The sequence below is a fragment of the Sorex araneus genome, chromosome 4, assembly GCF_027595985.1.
Source record: "Sorex araneus isolate mSorAra2 chromosome 4, mSorAra2.pri, whole genome shotgun sequence".
Lineage (NCBI taxonomy): Eukaryota > Metazoa > Chordata > Mammalia > Eulipotyphla > Soricidae > Sorex > Sorex araneus.
In genome coordinates, this window is record NC_073305.1 from 186,222,604 (window position 1) to 186,249,221 (window position 26,618).

A 26,618-nucleotide genomic window follows, 5' to 3' on the forward strand; every position below is an offset into this window, starting at 1 on the left:
GACTTGCCAGGAAATCCCTGGGCTTTTATTTTTTTAAATTTATTTATTTTTTAATTAGTGAGCCACAGTGAGGGTACAATTACAAATTCACACATTTTTGTGCTTGTTTTTCCCTCATGCAATGGTTAAGAGCCCATCCCTCCACCGGTGTCCATTTTTCACCACCCATGAACCCAGTATCCCTCCCACCCCCCCACTCCCATTTCCCCCACCCCACCCCGCCTCTGTGGCGGGGCATTCCAATTTGATATCTCTCTTTCCTTTTGGGTGTTGTGGTTCTAAATAGGGGTGTTGAGTGGTCATCCTGTTCAGTCTCTAGTCTACTTTCAGCACGCTTCTCCCTTCCCGAGCAGGATCTCCAATCACATTTTACTTGGTGTTCCCCTCTCTATCTGAGATGACTTTCCCACAGCGTGTGAGGCCAGCTTCCAAGCTATGGAACCAACCTCCTGGGTTGGGCTGTGGGTAAGCCCTGCCTCATACCAGCTTCCACCACACACTCGATGCCAGCATCCGGGCCAGGTGCTGCAGTGAGGGGCAGAAGTGGGAGTTGGGGGAGGGCAGGCGGGGTAAGGCCCTGGGGCACTTTCTTCAGGTGGAAGCCAAGGGTCACAGCAGCTGCTCTGGGGACTCATAAGTTAGTTCTCGAGGAAGCCACAGGAGGTTTAGCCAATGAGAACTCTGCAGAATTATTTCCATGACCAACTGTGTCTACTCTGGAGGCCATTCCAAGGAGGTCACTGGTGAAAATCACGTCAGTTGGGTGCCCCAAGACCATGAGACCAATCAGCACAATGGGGCAGGGGTGGGAGTGGCTGACCAGAAGTGGCCACGGTGGGAAAGAGGCCGAGAAACACCAAATCAGCACGTGCAGGGGAGGCGAGGGCGGGAATTCCTTGTGTGATAGTACTTCACAGACACCGGGAATGTCTCTGCCAGAAGCAAATCGATCAGCCCATTTTCCCAACAGTTCAGATGATGGTTAGCAATTTTATAATATTAGATCTGTCCTAATCGTCTAGCGGTCTGTTTTAGGTCAGGGATCTTACATAATTTGGGGGGTGGGTGGACTAGAGTCTAGAGTGGATGGTGTTCGAGGGCTACTCCCAGCTCTGTGCATGGAGGTCACTCCTGCCTGTGTGGTGCCAGGGATAGAAGCCGGGCCTCCTGTGTGCAAAGCCTGTGCTCAGACAGGTGTGCTCTCCCTCCATCCTCTGTCCGTAGCTCTCTGAGGCAATGCTGCAGCGTTTAGAGTGTGACGTCCTTTCATAAGCATCAGGAAACCAAAAGCTTTGGCACATTTGCGGTGATAGTTGCTGTACATCAGAGGGCCAGAACCAAACCCCTGGTGTCCCCACGGGGCCCGTCCTTACCTACATTCTGGGATCAGGAGGTGTGGACTGTTGACTGTATCCAGTCTCTCCCAGACCCGCCTTAGATGCGTCTCACTGAGCGGAACCCCGGCCGGCGTTCTGCAGTTCCAGCAGGCTGCACCTTGCATTTGCTCGGGCTGCTCCGACATCGGCACTGGAGCTCTGATGGCGATGCGGTGGGATATGGGATTCACTTTTCAGGGCTTTCTCAGCTCGCCTTTCTAGCCACAGTTCTGTAAGCCATTTGGCAGACTTTGTTATATAAATATAACCAGCGTCGAAATTCCAACAAGTGGATTATTTATTATTGCAGCAGAAATATTTTTCACATTACAGATGGTGCTACAGGATGCCATATTAAGCTAGTGCATGCTTAGAAAAGCTATTTGAATGTAACTGACATGAGGTTGTCACAGAAAAGAAAGTGTGTTGACACCTACAATGTTGCAGAAATCAGCCTGTATCTTCATCCATTTATCAGCAAATGGCTCCTGAGCGCTATTCAGAATATCAACCTTCTCTCCCCCCTCCCCCGAAAAGGTTTGGGGGAGAATAGAAAGAAGGGGGGAAGCAGAAAGCCTCCCAAGGTATGAGACGGGGTGGGGTGGGGGGCGAAAGGGGGGAGGTCTCCCAAACAGAGTTTCCAAAACATCCCATTATTTTTTAAATGTATTTACTTGTTTATTTTGTTTGGGGCAGGGGCCACACTGGCGGTGCTCAGGGGTTACTCCTGGCTTTGCACTGAGGAATTATTTCTGGCAGTGCTTGGGGACCATATGGGATGCTGAACCAAACTTGTGTCAGCCCCATGCAAGGCTAGTGCCCTGCCTGCTAGACTATCGCTCCAGCCCCAAAACATCCACTTTTAAACGACCTCTGTGTTACTATTCAAAAACACATATCTTCAGATGTGTTGAAAGCTATTTCTGTTTCTTTGATTCTCCATACTTGTTTCTCACTCTTTTTTTTCCCTTTTTCCACTTCGGTGTTTTTAGTCTTTTCTATTAATACTCTCTTCACTTTAGTTGTACTCACTTTCATCATATGGGGAAGCATAACAGAATACAGTTTTTAAATTTAAAATCAAAGAATAGTTTAAATCGTATGTGTAGTTATTGAAATCATTTTCTGTTTGCTTTGCTTTTGATAATGTTTGTTTAGAAATAAATATTCCAGTTGAATCTCAGACTGCCTATTCCTTGTGGAACTTAATCTATGCATTGGTTAGAATATAATTAATCCAGTTCAAATTAGAGTAAAATACAACAAGGTACATGAAGAAACGTGATTACAGTATAATGAGTACAGGGTGGTGGTCCAGCACTGGCCTTGTACTTCACTCCCAGCCGCCTCCAAAAGTAGGAGGCTGGGATTGAGATGTGCCCTCTACACATAGTTCACACAAAAAAGCATCTCACCCCTCTTTTACTACTCAGCCTTGAACAATAAATGGCATACCAAAGAATAGTAAGTAACCACATACAGAAAACATTTTGCAAAATCAAGAAAGGGGAAAAGAAGAAGCTTTCAAATTCCAGAAGGCACAAATGTGATATTTTTTTTAGACTTTTATTTTATTTATTGATTGATTTATCTATTTTTGCTTTTAGGTCACACCCGGCGATGCACAGGGGTTACTCCTGACTTTGCACTCAGGAATCACTCCTGGCGGTGCTCAGGGGACCATATGGGATGCTGGGAATCGAACTTGGGTCGGCCGCGTGCAAGGCAAATGCCCTACCTGATGTGCTATTGCTCCAGTCCCACAAATGTGATATTTTTGTTTTGTTCTTATTTGGGCACACCCATCAGTGCTCAGAGGTTAATCTTGATTTGAGTGGTCAGGGGACTCTGTGGTGCTGGGAACTGAATCCAGGACCATGTCCACTGGCCTCTGAGCTAGCCTGCACCCAGCCCCAAGAACTTGGGTATTTCCAAATGTACCTGTGCCTTGCTCTTTAATTGTCCAACTATACTTGATGTTCATGGGGTAGTTTCCTCAATATTCACAAAGTCAAAAAATACATACAAAAAGGCAGTTTCCTGAGTGAGAAGGAAGGCAACAGAGATTTTGGAGAGTTGGCAGATCTGCAAACACTGACAGTGAGGGAAGGTCAAGAGGACTTGGGTCCACCTGGCATGAAGCTGCATCAGTTCTTGTCCTGTTCCTTAAATCAAGTTGACTTGGTCTCATCTCTCTGTGCTCTCCTGCTAGACTGGCATTTTCCCTTCCCCCTCTCACCCGCTCAACTTCTTCTCAAATGAATTGCTTAATTGACATGCTTTAATATGTATGTGTCCTTAGAAACTAGAGTTTGTATGGGTGCATTTCAGAAAAATAAATAAATGCATGGTTCTGCTCTAGAGCAGAGATTCCCAAACTTATTTGTCCTACCACCATCTCTTCAGAAAAAAAATCCCAAATTGCACCCCTGGAGATATACCTTTTCTAAGCAAGCAAAGAGAAAAGACCCCAGTTACGAGACCTCATCCTCCCGCCCAGTTCTGCACTTGGGGATCACTTCTGACAGGGTTTGGGGAACCATATGTGGTGCTGGGTATTGGTCCTAGTTTATAAACTGGTAGGTCAAGATCCCCGGATGGGTCACATAACTGAATGCCTGCTTGCCAAACTTGTGTTCTAAAATAAATTGATGCTTCGATATCAGTAAATGTTTGATTAGCATAAGCGTTTTATGTATCCACAGTCACATGAAAATAGCTCAGGGGAAAAGGGGTCGTGAGTGGAGGGAATTTAAGCAGCCCTGCTCTAGGTCTTGTTCATTTCATACTTCTTCACACCATGACATGGTATTTGGAAACTCTTCCCACCCAGCCCACGAGGGAGCACTGAGCAGACTCCACCTGCGCCATCTGCTGTGGCACTGTCTCCACCTTCCCACGGACAGAACTGTGATACATGTTTTCATGTGCGTTCTCTTTGGACCCTTGTCTGATCTCCCGTGGCATGTGATGCTCAGAAGTGGAACTTCTGGGTCCAGGAGAGCTCCACGCTGTGCCCTGAGCAACTCCCTGATGCAGCTGGGGACAGTCCCGTGGTCTCCAGCCAGGCTGGGCACTTTCCAGGCTTCTAATTTGGGCAGCCTCTCCTGAGTGTTTTCCACGGCTCGTCTCTGGTTACAAGAGAGGGTCAGTGCCATTTCGGGCACAATGGCGCTTCGTGACTTGGCTGCTACTCGGAACCCCCCCCGGACAGTATTTTACCCATTTTTATGGGATTCGTATCTTGTCTCCTTTGCCCTATCAAATCTCTTTCTCTATCCTCAATATTGCTCTTTGCTGGCTTGAGGCTTTGCAGGATTTTTAGCTATTTGAGGACATTGCCTCTTCTCTTCTTTATTGAATGATAATTGTTAAACTTGCTTTGATCATCGAACCAAGTGTCTATTATTGTTTGCTGATCAATTGTTTTATGAGTTGTGTTTTTTTTTTAAAGAAACATTCTTCTCTAGCTGAAGGTCACAGCGCAATGTCCCCCGAGCTGATGACCGGGAGGTCAAGTTTGGGCCTGAATTCTTCTGGACCCCCTTGTGTCCCTTCCCTCTTGGGTGTGAGGTAGGGATTGTCTCCATGCTGAGCCACGTTTTGAGCAAGAGCTGATAAACAGATTCATTGTTAAGCAAGTTCCCATTTCTGAGTCTAGATTAGTTCGCAGTCTCCAACCTTCCTGCTAGTTTTAAGGACACAATAATCAGGAACTTTTGGAAAGAATGTTGGGGTTGAAGAGCTGTCACAGGAGCTAAGATGCACGCCTATTCAACTTCCAGTGCTACCTGGTCCCAAAGTTAGCACCGAGTGCAGTCCTGGAGACTCCCAGCACTGGAGTGACCCAGGTGATCCCTGACACTGTGGGGTCCAAGCAGTACCGCATCCCCAGACCCTCGCATTGGAACCTGGGCCAGGCTGGCTGAGCGTCACCAGGAAGGGCCTGTGTGAGCACTGCTTAGGAGGTCTCTCTCTGCCAACGGTCTTCAGTGCTGTGGGCTCCAGCTGAGCTACAGGTCGGTTAGTGGGTGGAGTGGGGCACCTTGGTGAGACTCAGATGATGAGCTCAGCTCCCACAGTGCCATGGGTCCCCTCATATGCTGGCCTCCAGAGATGTATATTTTTTGTTCATAAGCACCCAAAAATACGAATCCCTCCCTAAAGCTTACACTTCCTGAGTCTGGACTGTCCATCTCCCCGAAGGGTCCAAATGTGAATCATACAAAGGCAAAAGGAAGGGGGAGTCTTCCCCCCCCCACAAGATGGCCAAGCCCATCTGCACAGACGAGGGTAGCTCTCTGGGATGGACCTTCACGTGTGTCTGACAGATGGAGGTGGGCGGGAGACGGTGCATGTAACCCACATTGCTGCTTGCAGAAAGTGCTCATGAGCCTTGGACCCTCACCACTTTTAGTATGTGCATGTGTGGATCAGCTCTGGACTGACCAACAATTTCATTTCTGGGAGATGAGTGCCTAGAGATGAGGTCCTCCCTCAACTCTTTCTTTTTCCTGCGTGTGCTTGGACCTGGTTTCTTGGTCCAGGGATGAGCTGGTTGGTGCTGCTAATAGACAAGGCAGTGGAAACAGTCCTCATTCTAAAAACATTCATTAAAAGAATAAGGACTTACTCATGATGAGAAATAAGCAAAATAATGTAAATTGAAATAGTCCCATGTTTAAAGGAAAGTCGTAGTTTAGATACTTCAGAATACCCATTTAGGATGCAGCATAATCTCTCCAGAAGACAGCGAGGACCAGAGGCTTTAGTCCTTTAAACTCCAGAGTTCCATAGCATGAGGGAAGTCACTGTCACTGTCATCTCGTTGTTCATCAATTTGCTCGAGCGGGCACCAGTAATGTCTCCATTGTGAGACTTGTTACTGTTTTTTGGCATATCAAATACGCCACGGGTAGCTTGCCAGGCTCTACCATGTGGGTGAGATACTCTCAGTAGCTTGCAGGGCTCTTCAAGAGGGGCGGAGGAATCGAACCCGGGTCAGCCGCATGCAAGGCAAACGCTCTATCTGTTGCACTATATAAATGAGGGAAGTACTGGGAATAAAAGAATGTATGATCTCCAGTGCTAAGGGGAATCCTCTACCCCACCCCCAATCTTTTTTCAAAGAAAGTGAATTATTTAGAATGCATGATTCAGTTTTTTTTTTTGTTTTGTCTTGTTTAGGATTATCAAAATGCGATTCAGTTTGAGAACCTCTGATTTAGGAAAATAAATGCTTTTTCATTTAAATCATTACAGCACATGAGTTTCACATTTATAGTAGCAAAAAAAAAGACACATAATAATTTGGTCAATGTCTAAATACATTTCCCCCTTTAATTATTATAGTTTATATCACATGCTTGCAATAACATTGTAAGTTCTGTTTGTGGCCTCTAGATATAAAAAGACATGCTTGTCTTAAACTTATGTCTGAATCTTTCAGAAATGAAGATAACTTTGTGGGCAGCAGTGAATGGTGATTTTTTTAGGGTGTTTATGTGTATTGGGGGAATCTGTGGGTGATTTGGTTCAGTGCCCAACTGCCTGCTCTTTGCCTGTCTTAAAAATTTCTTGGCTAACGAGTGACTCGTGGGTCTTCAGTCACTATGTTGGGGGTCCAAGCATGCTCTGCTCTCCTCACTGAAGACCCCAGGGATTAGCATTGGGAAAGCTGGCCCTAGGCCTCCTGTTTCCCCACTGTTGGCAACTTCTAGGACTTGTTTAACTCAGTCGATGAACACCACGTTCTACCAGCCACCCTTTCAGATGCTGAGTCTTTAGTACCAAGTTGTAGGACTAAGTGATGTCCCTCCCATCTTCCATCAATGCCTGTGACTTTATTTTGGGCCACACCCAGTGGTGCTCAGGGTTTACTGTGCCCAGGGATTATTTTTGTCAGGCTCAGGGAGACATACGGGGTGCTAAGGATCGAACCCAGGTCAAAAGCATTCAAAGCAACTGTCTCTCCAGCCCCTGAGTGTGCTACCCTAAAACCTCCCTCTCTGCTCTGGGTAAAATGCCTCACAGATTCATTTTTAAGGAATAAAGCAATGTCCCAGCTTGTGGTCCCAGTGGCAGCCCATTCACCTTTGCTAGTACCAGGCTCCTTGGGGACGCCGAGATGTTCTGGGCTGTTTGCCTGTCATGGGGGAGGGGGATGGGAGGGGGTGCTCAGGTCAGAGTTGAATGACAGGAATGCTCATTTTCTCTACCAAGGCTCTGACTGAGAGCCGCCAGGCCACTGTTAGACTTGCTGTGTTTGGGACAGCAGTTCCAGCCAGCAGTGGCCAGGGCGAGGCTGGTCTAAGAGAAGCCACAAATACTTCACTGGAAAATTAAACCTAGAAAACACCTCAATAATACCTTTAGGGGCCAGAGAGGTAGCGCAGGGGTTTGGTTCCTGGCACCCCTATATAGTTAGCTGAGCCTGCCAGGAGTGATCCCTGAGCATCAAGCCAAGAGTAAGTCCTAAGAACTTCCAGGTATAGCCCAAAAGCAAAACAGAACTAATCAAAAATCTCATAATGACAGCTGAGATAAAATTCCACATAATGGAACAAATGATGACAATTTGACCCGTTTCTTTTTCCCGTGAGTAGTGTGGCCCGTGGAAATGCAAGACAGTGAGACTGCACTTCGTTTCCCTGACTAGCTCTGGACTACATGACTGAGAATTGTTCTCAGTATCCTGTATAAGCAGAAAGTACTCCTGGTCACTCCAGTCTGTTTCTCTGGCACAGGAGCTGGTGGATAGATACTATTTTACCCGCCTTCTGGTTTTAAAACTTAAGGAGGCATTATCAACCCCCGTAAAATACTCAGGCAATCTCTTTTACAGACACAGGTCCATGTATTGCCACCTAGAAGCTGATTAAAGTTCAGTGAGGGTTCAAGATGAACTCCCAGGCCCATGTGTGGTTATTGGTGTGTCCACCAGGCAGCGGGCTGAGGGGACAGGGGGTCCCTCAGTTGTCACCACACCGCTTCCTCCATGCCCTAATGCTTGCCTGAAAGAGCAAATAGTTATTTTAACCCTAAGAGTAACTCCTGGTGCTCCAAATCAGCGTGCCTGCTCTCCCCAGGTGTTCACCAGACCTTTCAGAGTTGAGTTTCTGGAACGTATGGCTGGGTAGGGAACTCGTGACACAGCACCTGTTAGCCTCAAGAGCAGATCAACTCCTCTCCTCGTGAGAGACTCTCCTGGCCCTGGGAAATGTGGCTGCTAAAGAAGAATCCCGTTAGGGACTGGAGCAATAGCACAGCGGGTAGGGCATTTCCCTTGCACGTGGCCGACCTGAGTTCAATTCCCAGCATCCCATATGGTCCCCTGAGTGCATGAGCCAGGAGTAACCCTGTGCACCGCCGGGTGTGAGAAAGAAGGAAAGAAAGAAAGAAAGAAAGAAAGAAAGAAAGAAGAAAGAAAGAAAGAAAGAAGAGAAAGGAAAGAAGGAAGGAAGGAAGGAAGGAAGGAAGGAAGGAAGGATAGGAAGGAAGGAAGGAAGGAGGAAGGAAGAAGAAGGAAGAAGGGAAGAAAGGGAAGGAAGGAAGAAGGAAGGAAGGAAGGAAGGAAGGAAGGAAGGAAGGAAGGAAAGAAGGAAGGAAGGAAGGAAGGGAGAAAGGAAGGAAGGGAAGAAAGGGAAGGAAGGAAGGAAGGAAGGAAGGAAGGAAGGAAGGAAGGAAGGAAGAAGGAGGAAGGAAGGAAGGAAGGAAGGAAGGAAGATCCCCGTTAGGAGAGTAAGGAGTGGAAGCTGCGCGCTGAAAGGCCGTTGTCTTCACAGGCTGCCCTGGCTGTGTCTCGGCCACACAGGCCGCCGGGTTAGTCTCTGCTTCCCAGCTCCCCAGAGGGGCCTCCTGGGGCGATGCCGAGGCGGGGGTGGGCATGTCCACCAGGCTTCCTGCGGTGCCTGGTTGACTCCGGGCCTGCCTTTTGAGTAGCACACCCTCAGATGGGCTTGTGTGTGCATCTGTGTGAAGTCACTCTGGGACCAGTATGCTGGTGACATAAATCAGCTAGACCTAAGAAAATGCAAAATAACGAGAAAGACTTCCTTAAAGAAAAAGTAGTGGGCGTGAAGCACAGTGACTGTTCTCTCTCCAAAGCAGCCTGTGTTGGCTCTTTCGAACAGGAGCAACCTTATGCACAGCAGCGAGAGGTGTGGGCTCCCAGCGGAGAGGAGGGAAAGGCAGCCAGGGATAGACGAAATGGAAGTCAATGCCTCTGAACTGTCAGAGGATATCACCAATATCACTGTGGACAGCTGCCACGACTGAGCACGTCCTGTCCGTCACTGAGCGCCTCCTGCGTCCCAGGTGGGAGAGGTGAGGGATTATCCAACTGACTCTCCAAATACCCTGAGGGAATGGCCCTTATCCTCAGGTCAGCGAAGAGAAAACTAAGGCTCATCGGGCAGACATTATTCTAAGGAAACGGTGCATTGCCGCCTCGGCTGGCTTGTTGTATCACTCAGAAATGTCCCCTACCCCCTCAACAGGAAGCTCTGAACTCTGCCTTTACCCCAGATGGTTGTTTCTGATTGATGACTTTCTTTCCCTTGGCTATAAAGAGTCAGCTAACAGAGTGTTCCAGAAAGGTGCTGGGAAGAACAGTCAATAAAGCTGGCACTCCTCAAAGAAGGACGAGACAAAGTCGTCTTTTGACACAAGCCACGTCACTGTTGAGGTCAAACAGAAGTCTTGGCAGGATGAAAGGGACAAGTGAGAGGCAGAGCAGCAGGAGCCGGCTCGGCAAATAGCGTCAGGAAGCAGATGGTAGTTGGATTGGTAGCAATGCCCTGTCCTCTCTCAGCCGCCTGCCCAGGAAACTAGACCCGCAAAAGACTTTACCTGGAGTGTTTCCCACCTGACTGCTCCGAGTCAGAGCTGACAGGCACGACTTAGATGCTGTAAACATAGAACAAAATATATTCCAAAGTTCTGTATAAAAGGCAAGGTCCTGAGTGTTCTGCTCACGAGAATTCTAGAAGAGGCAACACTGTAATGACAGGAAGAAGTGAAGGGTAGGGGCAGAGTATAGGCAGCAGAGAGAAGGAGCTTTGGGGTCGGTGGAAATATTCTATGCCATGATGGTGGTCATACGACTCAACATGTTTGTCAAAGCTCACAGAAGCAGAAGTCTGCAATTTACTAAATTGCAATTGAATGTAAATCAAATACCAATTGAGCAAATTGTAAAACATGTGTATAGCACTTCTGTCTTTTATATCTGATTCTGACTCAGCAAAATTTGGAAAACCTTTGGCACTAGAAAAAATTAATTTCACAAGGTAGCACAAAGTTGCTGTTAAAGAACCAAGGCTGGCCAGGATGGCCAAAACTCCACCAGATGAATCCCAGCCAAGGCTTCTAGTGTCTCACTGTCCGTGGACACCAGTTGTTGGATCATCTTTAGGGGTATCTGCGTCACTACGGAAGGCGTGTTAGTAAATGGAAGACCAGCTGGATTCACACTCTGTTGTGGCAGAATGCTGCTTGCCTTAGAAGTACTCTTAAGCCTTTGACTGGCCAGGAAGAGGGACTTTACTCATATATCACTTGCCCGTAAAATAATACTGTAAGCTAATGACTTAATTTTGTTGTTGCTGTTGTTGTTTGTTTATTTGCTTGGGGGCCACCCCCTGCAGTGCTCTTATCTTACTCTTGGCTTTGTGCTCAGGGATAACTGCTGGTGGGCTCAGAGGACCATATGGGTGCCGGAGATTGAACATGGGTTGTCCACGTGCGAGGCCCATTCTCCACCCACCGTACTATTACTCTGGTTCCAAGGCTTGATTTTTAATCAAGTTTGTAATATCTTTCTCAAAATATACGTAGAAGGAGCTGGGGGTGTGGGGAGTACAGCCCAAAGGGATGGGGCATGTGCTTGGCATGTGAAGGCTCCACGTTCCGTTCCAGGCACCACAAAGTCCCCTGAGCATCACTGGGTGTCCCAGGTGGCCATCCAGAGCTGAGCCATTGCCGGAGTGGCCCTCAGATCCCCTGAACACTTCTAGGAGCCCCTCTTCCCTCTAAAGAAATAGAGAAGGAGCCACAAATTAAGAGAACTTTCCTAGAGTACAAAACCTTTCCCTGTGTTTAGCACTGTAGAGGGTTAAAAGAAGAACTTTTAGGGGCCGTAGCGAGTACAGCAGGGAGGGTGTTTGCCTGGCACATGACTGACTCGGGTTCAATCCCTGGCATCCCATATGATCCCTGAAGTACTGCCAGGAGTGATTCCTGAGTGTAGAGCCAGGAGTAATCCCTGAGCAATGCCCAGGTGTGACCTAAAAGGCCAAAAAAAAAAAAAAAAGACTATCAGCAGCCTGGGTTCAAATCTGGCTTAGCTTGCTCCTCCCTCCCTCTCTCCCTCTCTCCCTCTCTCTCTCCTTCCCTCCCCCTCCCTCCTTCCCTTCCTCCCTCCCTCCTTCCCTTCCTTCCTTCCTTCCTTCCTTCCTTCCTTCCTTCCTTCCTTCCTTCCTTCCTTCCTTCCTTCCTTCCTTCCTTCCTTCTTTCCTTCCTTCCTTCCTCTGCCCCTTTCTCTACTTCGTCCATCCTCCCTCTTTGGTCACCCATGTCTGAGGGGGGAAAAAGTGATGGTGTGTTTTATTTCTTTGTGGTACTAGGTATCAAATCTAGGGCGTCTCATGTGTGAGAGCCTCGGTGCTCTAACACTGGGCCACATCTCTGGCCCCACTTCCTATTGTTTAATCCTTAGCCTTATCTTTCTTATTTACAAAGTGGAATTAATAAAAATGTAACTTTATGAAGTTTTAATGAAAAGTAAAAGGTCCACAAAAATACCTAGCCCAGAATAAGGCAAATATTTAGACTCCATAGAAGCTAGCCATTTCAGAATTTCAGTGTTGGCAATATGTAGACACTGATTGTGGGAAACATTTTAATAATACTCTAATATACTAAGTTTATACTAAGTTTTTGTCTATCATTTTTTGAGATCTCTACCTTAATTTGGAGCTGTAAAGTGAAGTTAAGTTTTATAAAAAAAAAATCTTTCATTGGGGCCTTAAAAATTAGATTAATGGAAGACCATTTTATTTAATTTTTAATTTTTTAAATTTTATTTATTTTTTAATTGAATCACCATGTGGAAAGTTACAAAGCTTTCAGGTTTAAGTCTCAGTTATACAATGCTTGAACACCCATCATCCCTTCACCAGTGCACATATTCCACCACCAAGAATCACAGTAAACCTACCCCCCACTCCCCAACTCCTCCAGCCCCCCACCCCGCCTTTGTAGCTGATAAACTTCACTTTACTTTCACTTTACTTTGATTACATTCAATATTTCAACAAAATACTCACTATTATTGTTTGGAGTTTCTTCCCCAAAAGTTGGACCTGCTGAAAAGGAAGCATTTGATAATTTGTTTTCCATTGCTGAGAATGAAGAGATATGTGGTCGAGCGGCCACAATGGTGGCCGCATGGTTTTGGATTTCTGTATCTTAGTATTTTAGTAACTAAGTCCAGAGAAATTTCTGCCAGAAATTGCATCATTGCAAGCTCGTACCTCTCTGCTACTTTATATTCCACATATGAGTGCAGTCTTTCTATGTCTGTCTCTTTTTTTCTGACTCATTTCATTCAACATGATACTTTCCATGTTGATCCACTTATATGCAAATTTCATGACTTCATCTTTTCTGACAGCTGCATAGTATTCCACTGTGTAGATGTACCAAAGTTTCTTAAAACAGTCATCTGTTTTTGGGCACTCTGTTTTTATCGATTGTGGCTATTGTAAACAGTGCTGCAATGAACATAGAAATACATATGCCATCTCTACTATACCTTTTTGCCTCTCCAGGATATATTCCCAGGAGTGGTATTGCTGGGTCAAATGGGAGCTCAATTTCTGATTTTTTGAGAGTCGTCCATATTGTTTTCCAGAAGGGCTGAACCAGTCGGCATTCCCACCAGCAGTGAAGAAGAGTCCCTTTCTCCCCACAACCATGCCAACACCGGTTGCTTTTGTTTTTTGGGATGTGGGCCAGTCTCTGTGGTGTGAGATGATGTCTCATTGTTGTTTTGATCTGCATGGAAGACCCTTTTAATGCAGCTAACTTCCTGCTGAAACAGAGACGTAAAAGATCGAACAGCAAAGAAAAGAAAGTATCCTTCTCTCTCCCTGCCCTAGCCAGGGTGCACAGCCCTACTGGAATGCAGCTTGAGGGCTCAGGCCCAGGCTCTGATCTTGTTCTCCATCTCACCTACAAGGGCGTGTTTGCTCAACCCTTCCTCTTCCTCCTGCTCCTCCTCAGGGACAGGATGTCGGTGAGGGAAGAGCACTCGGCTGCCCCTTTCAAGGCTGAGACCCAGAGTTCCGCCTCACCGCCTCCACAGCCACCTCATGGCTGAGATCTTACCTCAAGGCGGCCAGAGCTAAAAGACAGCCTGGGAAATGTGGCTTCAGCCGGCAGCTGGAGGCCCCTCTAAGCTGCACGGACTTCTTTGCTCTAGAGGAGGAGAAAAGAATTCACAATGGGAGCAATGAGAAGAGAATGGGTGACAGTAACAATGAGCAGCACCCTGAGCCTTGTCTCCAAAGCAACTATTGTTTCATTGACTCTAAGAAGTGATTTTCAATCTTTCTGTACTCACAGACCAGTAACTTTTGAAGAAATATTTTGCAGGCTGCTGGAGCAGAAATAAAAACACTGCTTTTGATAAGAATATGACATGTGCCATATTTACAATAGTACTGACACAGCATGCCACGATAGACCTCTTTTGTGGACCAGCAGGACATTTCAGCAGACTTGTCCTGGTCTGTGGGTCAGGGGTTGAGTACTGCCCCAATCCACTCTTCATTTTAAGACACACGGTCATCTAATGGAGCATTTGTAATGGTCACCACCTGGCTTTCCTCTCAGTTCTACTGTAAGACATATCCCAATCTAAGAGATGGTCAGATATGAAAAATGTGCCCTGAAGAATTACCTAATTGAGAAGACCAAGGAAAGGGTAGTAATTCAAAGAAGTATTTTAGCAATCTTTTTTCTCTGTGTATGTGACTTTCTCTCGGGGAAGCACTGGAGCCGAGACCAAGCTCGGGTTGACTCATTGATGTAATATTTGCAAAGAGTTGTCTAGTGTAGATTTGTTCTAAATCAAATTCCCTTGGCTGCTAGGAGAGGAACTCGATCTCCACAGTTTGGGCACCATTTATCTCAATTTCTATTCATTCTGTCTGGATCTGCCATGAGTGTGAGCAGTAAGAAGGGTTTCTCATCCCCAGACACTGAAAGAACAAAGAGTGGCAATGCACTCAGGGGGCCAGATATAGCCAAGGCTATATTATTTTTCAGCATGCATCCGTGATCTGTGGTGAAGACACTTTGCTTTATGCCACAAGACTGTCCTGTGAGCTGCAGGGCTCACGAAGGGAGAAAGCTATCCATCTAGGCCAGATGTCAAACTGGTGCCATACTAGGTACCCAGTAGTTGAGGTAAGGTCAGAGCTATCAAATCTCGCTGAGACAGGGAAGATCATTCAGGGGAAGGGAAGTCAGGATTGGAAGCCTAAGGCACTTCCCCAAATGCGGTCTTGGTAAGTTTACTCTGCAGCTCAACCTCTTTAGTGTCTGATACGGAACTCAACACAGGTGATATTTGTTTAATTTAATGAAAAAAAGAACCAATTTGGGGCATGACCAAATAGAGCTGAGCTGCATTTTCCTGGGGAAACCTGGGGGCCAGATCCTAGCAGATGGACAGACTGAACTAGTAGCTGCTCTCTCATTTGTTAACATAATGTCTCAGGATTTCAGAGCTAACTGAGTCCTCAGTGGGATTCTACCAGCGTTGGTCATGTTTAGGCTAATTTCCCCCAGTTTGATAAAGCATGCAACTCATCATAGAACACACCTTCCTTCCTCAAGCACTCGGTGCAGGTCAACACGAAATGCTATTGCTATTAACAACAAAATAGACATTTGTCATGATCATAAATCTCGGAAATGGGACATATTCAGCACAGCAGAGAACTACCCTTTTCAGACCTAAAGTGAAAGAGCCTGGTCAGTTGAATGAGATCATTTGATTTGGTGACTTTGCATGTGGTTAATGAACAAGTCTCTAAAGTGCAGGTCTTGCTGTCTATTGCTACTGAAATCTGCTTCTCTTGTATAGATCACTGTTACAGATGAGGAAGTTAGTAATCCATCCTTTTTAGATCTGGTGAGAACTCCCCAAATGAGGAAGTGCACCCTTATACTTATGTTTGCTTGGTAAGTTCGGCTTATGATGGATTTTAAAGCTTGTGTCAAATTTGCAGCACCGCCCTATTTCTCAGCCGCTGATGTGCGGTCTTAATCCTGCCTCTCTGCTGTCTTGACTTTCGCTGCAGGTTCACGAGCGCCGTGGTTTACCAAGGACTCGTCATGCGCCTGGGGATCACAGGAGGCAATCTCTATATTGACTTCCTCATTTCCGGAGTGGTGGAGTTACCAGCAGCGATCTTGATCTTACTGACCATTGAACGCTTAGGCCGTCGCCTGCCTTTTGCTGTCAGCAACATAGTAGCAGGGGTGGCATGTCTTGTCACTGCGTTCTTACCAGAAGGTAATGGCTTTCCCAATATGCACTGCAGCTAAGATCTTCAGATGAGAAATTCAAATCAAAATAATCAAGACATGGGGAACATCTTATCCCTGGGAAATGCACCGTTTGCTTCCAAATCACAGTACCAGGCAGTCCGTGGTAATGTCTCAATCTTGTGCTGGATCTGTGCAAAGACTTGGGAGTTGTGAGATCGGGTCTGTGGATCATTCTGTTCTCTGGACGTGAGCTCCAGCTCATGTGGATGCAGTTGACTTTCCATCACCTTTAGCTAATTGGTACTTGTGCTACCACTTACATGGCTACTTCGTTTTCTCAGCATGTGCCCTGGGTACTCTGGCCCATGCAAAGGGTGGGGTGACACCAGGAGGGGTGTAGTTCCAGGGTTTAGAGTGTTCACAACCTGTTAAGGGACTGCACACTACAAAAATCTGATGCTAAAGGAAAGAGTATACTACCTGCAGAAAAAGCAAACACAAAAAAGTCAGTGAAGTGAGTGTTTAATCCTGGAATTTGGAAGGGTCCTGGAGGCAGAACTCAGCATATGGAGGAAGGAGTCAGAGCAGGAGGGAAGGAGGCAGTGATTTTTTTGAGAGCATCATGAGGTTCCCCGGCGTGGAGCATAGGACTGTGCTCCAGGACTGGGAGCTGCCAGGAGCTGGGACGGGTGACTGTGAACCCACTCGCAGCAGCTGCAGCCACTCAGACAACAACACTCAGGGGAGATGCTCTGAGCAAAAATCAAGGCTCGGTGGGGTCTGCTCCAGGGAATGGGCCAATCTCCGTGGTCAGTTTGGGGCCTCCATGCCCCAAACTGTGTGTGGCAGCGAGATTCAGGGGAGCTGGGGTACATCTTAGAGGCATATTAAGCACCTTGGACTGCTCCCCTCTTGGCTTTGATGAACTGGCAAGGATGAGCCTCCATCCCCTCCCGCCCCGGGTCAGCCGGGCTGCCAAAGTTGGCCATCCTGTTTTCCCACTCAAAGCAGCCTCTGGGCCTGGTGCCTGGCCTGCTGGATTAGCATCAGCAAGTCTCTCCCTCCCACCACGTTTGGTCGTTTCCAACATGTCAGCGGCAGGCTGGCACCCCTGCCGGGGCCAAGGCACCAGACAGAAACTTCCCCTCCGCCACGCACACTTCTCCCGGTCTGGAGGAGGAAATTCTGGAAAAAGAAATCTTTTTTTTTTTTCTGTCTCCTCTTTTAAGACTCACTGCTCTTGACCCCGGGTTTTGGAGCTCTAGTTAAAGTCGGACAAACAAAGCCCTTTCATTCTTCACGGCGCCCGCTGCCAGCGCAAACCCGCGTTTGTGTAGGGAGGCTGCAAACCTGGCTGTTGGGGCTAAGACTTTCTGAAATGAAAACTGGGGCTTTCACGTCTCTCTCAGAAGAAAGCAGCTCTGTGGGGTTTCCCTGACTCCCCCAGAGGCAGAGCCCAGGCTCTGTGCTCCAGTAATCGTCTGAGTCTTTCCTTACCGGGTCTGTCTTGCAGGGATCCTTGTTCCTCTGGGTCCTCCTGATTCTGTGGAAGACAGGTCTGGTTTTTTGGTTTTTGGGTTTTTTTTTTTTTGGTATTTTTGTTGTTGTTGCTCTTTGTCTTTTGCATCTGGTTGGTTTTATTTTTTTTTTTTTTTTGGTTTGGTTTGGTTTGGTTTGGTTTTGGATTTTGAGTCACGGCTACTGGTGCTCAGGGGATGTCCCTGGCTCTGGACTCAGGAGTGAATCCCAGCAGTGCTCAGGGAACCATGTGCGGTGTGGGCATTGGAACCAGGGTTGGGTGCCTACAGAGCCACTCGGAAAGCAAGGCTTTCCCTCCCGTCCTGTCTCTCTGGTCCTCTGGTTTGTTTTGGATCATACCTGGTAGTGCTCAGGGGCTGCTCTGATTCAGTGCTCAGGGCTGACTCTTTGTGGTGTGTGGAAGGAGCTGTGTGGTGCTGGGAAGAAGCCAAGGCCTCGTGCATGCAAAGCACACACCCCATTCACGGAGCCCTTGCTAGCCCTTCGCCCTTTTCAGCCTTCACCCTGGAACTGGCAGGCCAGGGAGATAGTCCAGTGGACTGAAGCATGGACATTGCATGAGGGAGGCCCAGTTGGACTGCTGGCACCGCATGGGCCCCCACATCAGCAGGAGCCGCCCCGAGCAGAGCCAGGAATAGAACCCGAACACACACAGCTGCTCGGGGCCCCAAACAAGCAGAAACTTGCTGTGCCAGGAGGAACTTAGCATTGGGCTGGGACGGTTAGTGTTTGAGAACGAACGTAGTAGATAAGATTCACGAGTCCTAGCGGGTCGCTTTACTCGCCCTCAGTTGTGTGCTGAGCTGAGCCCGTGAAACTTCCCTCTCATCAGAGTCACTTTGTCCCAGGGCAGTCCAGTGGCCATGCATGGTGGGAGGAGGTTGCCTGTTCCAGAAAAGCCCAGCTCACAGAGACCGGGGCTGCTCCAGGCTGCAAACAGAAGCGCTTTCTGATCTACATTCTCTGAATCCACCTGATATTTCCTCTGTGCTCCTTCATAGTCTCTGTGTATCTCGGACAGCCTCTGACAATCTCTGTGTATTCTCAGACAGCCTCTGACAACCTCTGTGTATTCTCAGACAGCCTCTGACAACCTCTGTGTATTCTCAGACAGCCTCTGACAACCTCTGTGTATTCTCAGACAGCCTCTGACAACCTCTGTGTATTCTCAGACAGCCTCTGACAACCTCTGTGTATTCTCAGACAGCCTCTGACAATCTCTGTGTATTCTCAGACAGCCTCTGACAATCTCTGTGTATTCTCAGACAGCCTCTGACAATCTCTGTGTATTCTCAGACAGCCTCTGACAATCTCTGCGTATTCTCAGACAGCCTCTGATAATCTCTGTGTATTCTCGGATAGCCTCTGACAATCTCTGTGTGTTCTCGGATAGTCTCTGATACTCTCTGTATATTATCTGATATTCTCTTTTTTTCAGATTTTTTTTTTTTTTGCTTCTTGGGTCACACCCAGTGATGCACAGGGGTTACTCCTCACTCTGCACTCAGGAATTACTCCAGGTGGTGGTTGGGGACCATATGGGATGCCTGGGATTGAACCCGGGTCAGCCTCTTGCAAGGCAAACGCCCTACCCACTGTATTATCGCCCTGGCCCCTATAGCCCCTATATTCTCTGATAGTCTCTGTATTTTGATATTCTGTATATTCTGATAGTCTCCATATATATATATGTATATATATATATATTTCTCTGCGTATCCTCTGAAGGTTTCTGTATATTCTCTGGCCGTCTTTGTACTTACTCTGAACGCTTGTCTATTTTCTGGTGTGTGTGTATATCTGCACAGGATTTTCATGGTGTGTGCAATGTCTTTGGTCTCCAGGTTTCTGCAGCCTTGCCTCCATGGGTGACTAGCACCTTGGTTGTTGGTGGGACCCACTGCAGAGAGACCTTGCTTTGGTAGGAAGAGTACAGTCATGCAGGAGGCTGACCCAGACAGTCTTGTTCTTTCTGAGGTGGCAAGCAAGGAGCACTGCAGGGGAGGGCACCAGCGGGCCAGGGTGCAGGCCATCTGGGTGGCAGCACCCACTTTCCGTGGCTCTTAGCACAGTACCACTTGCTCACTCAGTAAGGGCAGGGTGCAATGCATTTCCTAGTTCCTCCCTGGCCTTCTTGGGAAAGCAACATCCAAATGAAACTATTTCCCAGCATTCCCTGCAGAGCCGCTGAGGGTCACCCCTCCCCTGCCCCTTGGCTTCCGTCTCTGATTGTTATGGGCCCAGATGGCGTCCCCTGGGGAAGAAACGCAGACACCACGCGTTCTCAGCCACTTTGCACTCCAACCTCGGGAATGGGGACCTCCTGGTTGTGACTGGGGGGGGTTCTTGAACCCCGGGTCTCCTGTGCTCACCCTCCTAAGTAAGGGTTTCATTCAGCGAGTCCCCGCTTTTGTTGTTCGCTGAATGTTCTCCCGCGGGGACATGCATTGGCCCACTGAGCCGGATTGTCCTCTGTTCCCCTCCCCCAGGCCAACTTTTCTTCTAAAACATCCTGGGTTCAGGAAAGGGCAAGGGCTGTAGGAGCAAGAGGACCGCTGAGTGCTGCATTCCAGATCAGCCCGAGAATCCAGGGCCGTTTTCCTTTTGGGAGCAAAGGCAGCCCTGTGCTGGGCGCCCCCACTTCCTGCACTGGGTCGCCCCCCCCCCCCCGCCCCGGGCACCGCGGTCCTTCCTCCCCAGCTGCTGGAGCATATTGGAATCCCATCGCTCTCCCCACGCCCAGAACTCCGGCTTCAGCACAGACGTGGCTGACTCCTTCTTCCCTCGAGAGACAGAAGGGAGTATTTCCCAGGGGACGCCTGGCCTTGCCCTCTGGTCTCTCTGGAGAAGGGGGGTGCTTTGTCCAGAGCCGCCGCACGCCCGCAGGGCCCACTTTTACAGGAACTGACTAACAGTGAAGGATCAGACTCCCAAGGCGGGTCCTAGCCCAGGGCTCAGGGCGGCAGGCTCTGCACGTGCTAGGCCTGAGCATCAACTGACGGGGACTCCTGAGCACTGCCGAGCCTGAGCGGCGCCCCCTCCTGGGGCTCTCACATTGAGTCATGCAGCCCATTTGGCAGAGTGTCACCACAACGGGCTCTGACACCCCTCCCTCCAAAAGAACGTGGCCCCTCTGGCTGATTTCTTTTTCTTTAAAAAAATTTTTTTAATTGAATCACTGTGAGATAGACCCTTACAAAGCTGTTCATGGTCAGGTTTCAGTCATACAGTGCTCCAACACCCATCCCTCACCTGTGTACATTTCCCAGCACCAGTGTCCCCAGGTTCCTCCCTCCCATCACCACCCCACCTCCCAGCCTGCCTCTACAACTCTCTCTATCTCTCTCCCCCCCACCACCATCTCTCTCTCTCCCCCTCTCCCTCCCGCCCCCTTTTGGGCATTGTGGTTTGCAATACATATACTGAAAGGTTATCAGGAACATCAAGAATGTGCTCAAGTGTTATTAAAAGTGACTGTCACTCTTCCCGCCCCACTCTCTTTGCAGGAATACCCTGGTTAAGGACCACAGTGGCTACCCTGGGCAGACTCGGGATAACCATGGCCTTTGAAATCGTTTATTTGGTCAACTCGGAATTGTATCCAACGACCTTACGGTACGTCCCCCTTGATGTCGCAATTTCTCCAGTGTAATTCTGAAACCCAACGTCTTAGGTTGATTTCCCGACCAAACTAGTTTCCTTCCCTTGGTGGGGAATTACCCTGGCCTGGATTCAGCCAAGGAACAAAGGCTGCCTTCCAGTTGCTTTCTGTCGCCCCCTGTGGGCTGCACTGCGTGTTTGAAAAGAAGGGTTTCTCATAGTCTTATCTCTACGCACAGCCGTGGTTCTGTGGAAGGTTCTAGATAGGAGCCAGGAAGGCTGGTTAGCACTCCGGCTGAGCTGCAGGTGAGATCTGAACTCATTAGCATCACCTGCTCCAGGTCCTTCCCCCAGCTGCAGCTGTGAGAGAAGCGCGCCCGTGCCCTGGGTCTCTATTCCCATTTGCCTCCTTTCCTGGGGGATATTTGCGGGCTCTGAGCACGGCCAAGGGAAAGTGCCTCAGACCTGGTAATTGCCTCCGACACAGTCAGTGTGTTCCCTTCCTCTCCGTGACTCACACGGAGGCTGTGTCAGATGGTGCAGAATGGAAACGCTTTACTTAGAGCCTGAGAAAGTGAACTTCTTAAAGTCAAAACTGTAGAAATAGATGAGGCCCAAGAGCTGGTACCTGGGCTAGGACACTGACCTTGTGTGCAGCCAACCCCAGTACGTGTTATCCTCCCACAAGCACTGCCAAGGGTGAATACCGGGATTCACTCTTGAGTACCACCAAGTTTGTCCCCCGCCTTTACTTAAGTGGCGGTTGGAAACCCATTGAAGTGGAAAAAATTATCATTTCTTTGTTATTTCAATGTATTGATGTTGTATTTATCCTGATTTTCTTTGAATATTTTTCACTAAAACACTTTTCTTTTTAATCCACAGAAACTTTGGAGTTTCTCTCTGTTCAGGTTTGTGTGATTTTGGGGGAATCATAGCCCCATTTTTGCTCTTCCGGCTAGCAGCTGTGTGGCTTGAACTACCTCTTATCATTTTTGGTGAGAATTTGTTTTATATACTATTTTAAGTGTTATTAAAATAAAAAAAAAGCTCCAGGAAGCACGTATGACATTTTATAGTCTAGTTCTCCCTCTGGGAGAACCTGGCAAGCTACTGAGAGTTTCCTGACCACATGGGAGAGCCTTGCAAACTTCCCATGGTGTATTTATATGCCAGAACCAGTAACAATGATGGGTCTTATTCCCCTGACCCTGAAAGAGCCTTCAATGCGGCATCATTGGGAATGACAAGTAAAGAGAGGCTTCTAAAATCTCAGGGCTAGGATGAATGAGATGTTACTGAGACCGCTCGAGAAATTCGAAGATCAACGGAATGATGATGATAATGATTAAAATTTTTAACATTAATATAATTCCATAGTGATTATTACATTGGATATGAATGCTATCCATCAAAATCTTTCATTTTGAGGGACCAATAGGAATACAATAAAATGTGAAACCAATAGGAATGCAATGAAATGTGAAACCCTAAACAATTTCAGTTTTCTTTAGATTGAAGAGTTGCAATGATCTGCATCCAATTTAACTTTCTTTAAGTTCAAAGTTAAAGACAATGAAACTTTTGATATTGAGAAACAAAACTACTCATTTTCAGGGAAAAAAAAGTAGATCTTCCCTATGTTTTAAAATTAGGATAAAAGTTACCTAGACTTGGGGTACGGTGCTGCCAGCAAGTCAACCTGTACCTGTGCAGCGAGTGCATCAGCAGCCTGATTGTGCCTTCAGGCTTCCTGATACCCCAAAATTGCTGTTGTGCCTTTGGCTGGACAACAACTTGGGGCCAAGTTTACCGAGAAATTAAATGGCCAAAAGTTAGGTATGTGAGAGCCATGCCCACAAACCACCTCTGGCTCAGCTATACAAGCTAATTTATTAGCCTTATTTCAGAGACCCATAAATAAATTTTGAAAGAGATCAAAAGCTGCAATTAATCTCGGACCTGTGCATGGCTGAACAGACTGGGGTAAATCGGAGTGGCGGGGGGTGGGGGGCGGTTGGCCTGTGCCCACACACACAGAGCCCCCGACAGCCATTTGCTTCCATAGTCTAAAATTGCCACCATGCCCCTGGCCTGACTCCACCATCTCAGGACGAGTCTCACCAAGACATAATCTGCTGAAAATTCTGGTATGAGGTTTTTGTGACTGAAATCTCCAGGCTTTCTAAAGGTCCAAAAGGGCTACCTCCCCCCACCTCCCTATACTTCTAGAAGCCTCGGCAGTCACATCCACACCCCAAAGCAGCCACCCAATTGAAAAGCTACTCCAGCCTTACTGTTCTGATAAAAATCCCGAATGCCCTGAGCAAACACCGTGACCTCTTAGCACCTGTATTGCAAACCATAATGCACAAAAGGAAAAGGAGAGAGAGCAAGAAGGAAAGTGCCTCCCATAGAGGGAGGCTGGGGGACGGTGGTGGGGAAACGGGACATTGGTGGTGGGAAATGTACATTGGTGGAGGGATGGCTGCTGGATCACTGTATGACTGAAACCCAATTATGAGCAGCTTTGTAATGGTCTATATCACAGATACTCAATTTGAAAAACTTTTTAAAAAGTAATGTGGAGTTCATTCCCAATTCAATCAGCTTAATCAATGGCTGAATAAATAGCAATACTCCTACATTAAAAAGTAAAATAAAACTTATTTAGACTTATTATTAAGACTGAAAACTGTCTTTTCAAGGTCCTGTCTCTATCAGTATCCTGCCTCTGTTTGCTGTGATGCTAAACCTCCTGTAGGAAAGAGACTAGAGACACAGACCCTTTCACATGCCCACACAGAAACCTGCTTGAGAACCCTCACGTTCATACTCGTCTTGCTTGCCCCAGTCTTCACTGAATTCATGAAAGAGGGACCTTAAAGAAATTTAGGGGAAAAATGAAAGCGAGAGAGAGAGAGAAAAAGAGAGAGAAAAGAAAAGTGCCTGCTGTAGAGGCAGGCTGGGGAGCATGGTGGTGATGGGAGAAATCTGGGGACACTACTGGGTGCTGAGGAATTTTCACTGGTGAAGGAATGGGTGTTGGAACACTATATGACTGAAACCTAATTATAAACAGCTTTGTAAGGGTCTATCTTGCAGTAATTAATTTTTTAAAATCTTTTTTAAAAAAGAAAGCAGAAGGAAATTCAACCCAGTCTATTCTAATTGTCTTCCTGAAAACTCATAAAGTAATTTGAACGGCAAGGTACATTTATTTGTGATCAGTGAATTACTATTTGGAAGTGTGAAGATTTATGCGGGAAACTTAAATCTAAGGATCCCAGTGGACTCTGGGAGATTGCCCTTGGGCAGAGGAAAGGGGGAATGGATATAGTATGTGGGGCAGGAAGAAGCAGCAGAGGTGATTATTTTATGATGGGTTTATTTCTCCTCTGAAGCTGAAAGTGACATCTTCTCTGAGTTTGGTATTTAGTAGGCACTCAATAAATTATTGAGGAAGGAAAGAAGGAAGGAAGGAAGGAAAGAAGGGAGGGAGGGAATGAAGGAAGGAAGGAAGGAAGGAAGGAAAGAAGGAAGGAAGGAAAGAAGGAAGGAAGGAAGGAAGGAAGGAAGGAAGGAAGGAAGGAAGGAAGGAAGGAAGGAAGGAAGGAAGGAAGGAAGGAAGGAGAGAAGGGAGGGAGAGAAGAGGGAGAGAGGGAGGGAGGGAGGGAGGAAGGAGAGAGGAAAGGAAGGAGGGAGGAAAGGAAGGAAGGAAAGAGGGAGAGAAAGGAGGAAGGAGGGAGGAAAAAAGGAAGGAAAGCGGGAGGGAGAAGGGGAAGTAGGGGAGGAGGGGAGGAAGGACGAGAGGAGGGGAGGAAGGAAGGGAGGAAGGAAGAAAGGGAGAGAGGAAGGGAAGAAGGAAGAAAGCAGGGAGGGAGGAAGGGAGGAAGGAAGGAGGGAGGGAGGGAGGAAGGGAGGAAGGAAGGAGGGAGGGAAAGGAAGGAAGGAAGGAAGGAAGGAAGGAAGGAAGGAAGGAAGGAAGGAAGGAAGGAAGGAAGGAAGGAAGCGAGGGAGGGAGGGAGGGAGGGAGGGAGGGAGGGAGGGAGGGAGGGAGGGAGGGAGGGAGGGGTCTAGGGATGATGGGTTGCTACAGTGTTGGAAAAAGGGACATATCTGACATCATCACGGAGCAGCCCGGACAGCGAGGTCAGGTCAGTCCAGTAGCCATCATAGCACCCGGGGGGAGCGTCAGGCCACGGGGAGCCTGCGCGGTCTCCAGAGGCCTGATGCCTTCTGCCTGTCCTGCAGGTGTCCTGGCATCCATCTGCGGTGGTCTTGTCATGCTTCTGCCTGAAACCAAGGGCATGGCCTTGCCAGAGACAGTCGACGACGTGGAAAAGCTTGGCAGGTATTTATAAAATCCAGTGTATCCTAAATAAAATGGCACATGTAACCATGAGGTGGAGGGACGGTGGTGGGAGATGAAGTATTCTAGACGATTGGTGGTGCAAGACCATGGACACGTCATTGGGACTCCAAGATCCCTGCCCTGGGGACAGCAGTGAGCACAGGCATCTGCCCCCTCGCACGGGCTTCCCCAGGCCCCAGTGCTATCTGGGTCAGTACCCCACAGGCCAGGGGGTAAGGTGGGATGGAGGGGAGGGTAAGGAGGAGCAGAGGGATACCCAATAAAAAAAATCTAGCAAAAATATGATTTATCAGTCACAGTTAAGTTGTGAATTACATTCAATATTTTCTTATTCTGGAAAATAAAAACCCTACTTTGACTCAACTTGCAAAATACACTAGTATTTTTCCAATTGAAAGGGCTTTCGGTTGTGCTGGCAGCTCATTCCACGGCATCTGTTATCTGAAATTCTCAAAGGACATAGAGGCCGTCGGGCAGATTCAGCCCCCTCCGGGGTCTGAAGGGAGAAACGGCGAGCTTGGGGTGCTTGTGTGTGTGGCCTCCGAGAAGCTGTGTCTGCGTGTGGTTGGCCAAACCCTGTGGTGAGGTTAAGGAGTAACGAGAGCCTGCCCGGGTCTTGGTCGATGTGACCGTCCTCCCGTGAGTCCCACGGAAGCAGGTTCGGTGCTGAACCCTAGTCGGAGAGGGAAATTTAGAGACAGGCCTGGAGTCAGCCCCAGCAGCTGAAAACCGCTAGAACTCGCCTGTTGCCGTGCTCCCAGCTGCTTCCCACACGCCCAGACAAGCCTCCCCCATGAGTGAACGCATTTGTGGTCACACGACGTCTCATACTTTACACCACTGATACACCAACAGTAGCACGCCACACTTGATGGGGTTTAAAGTAGAAAGCAACCAATCTTAGGGGGAAATATATTCATAAAAGCACACAAGGCTCAACCTTTAACAACATGTTACTGATCTCTAACAGAAGGGCTTTGTGGCTCCTGGGTGAAATACAACAATCTGCACACACGTTCCTCTAAGAAACTCCTTCTTTGGGTCTCATTTTTAGTGGATTGTTCCTAACAAGCAATACAAAATAAATCACTTTGATTCTTCCAACACTTTGGGGCAGGGTTTGGGGTTCAGGATGGAAACATTCGAAATATGGTGGTGGGAAGGTG

The 26,618-nt window shown here is 47.8% G+C and overlaps 1 protein-coding gene across 1 annotated transcript in view; it reads left to right on the forward strand.

The window, feature by feature from the left end:
* Window positions 1–26,618, forward strand: part of SLC22A3 (solute carrier family 22 member 3) — an 80,015-nt gene that overhangs the window by 50,608 nt on the left and 2,789 nt on the right. The window contains exons 6-10 of the mRNA XM_055136096.1: window positions 15,532–15,629; window positions 15,749–15,963; window positions 20,984–21,092; window positions 21,963–22,075; window positions 25,332–25,431. Of these exons, the coding sequence (XP_054992071.1) occupies window positions 15,532–15,629; window positions 15,749–15,963; window positions 20,984–21,092; window positions 21,963–22,075; window positions 25,332–25,431 (635 nt within the window). The remainder of the gene's footprint in view (window positions 1–15,531; window positions 15,630–15,748; window positions 15,964–20,983; window positions 21,093–21,962; window positions 22,076–25,331; window positions 25,432–26,618) is intronic.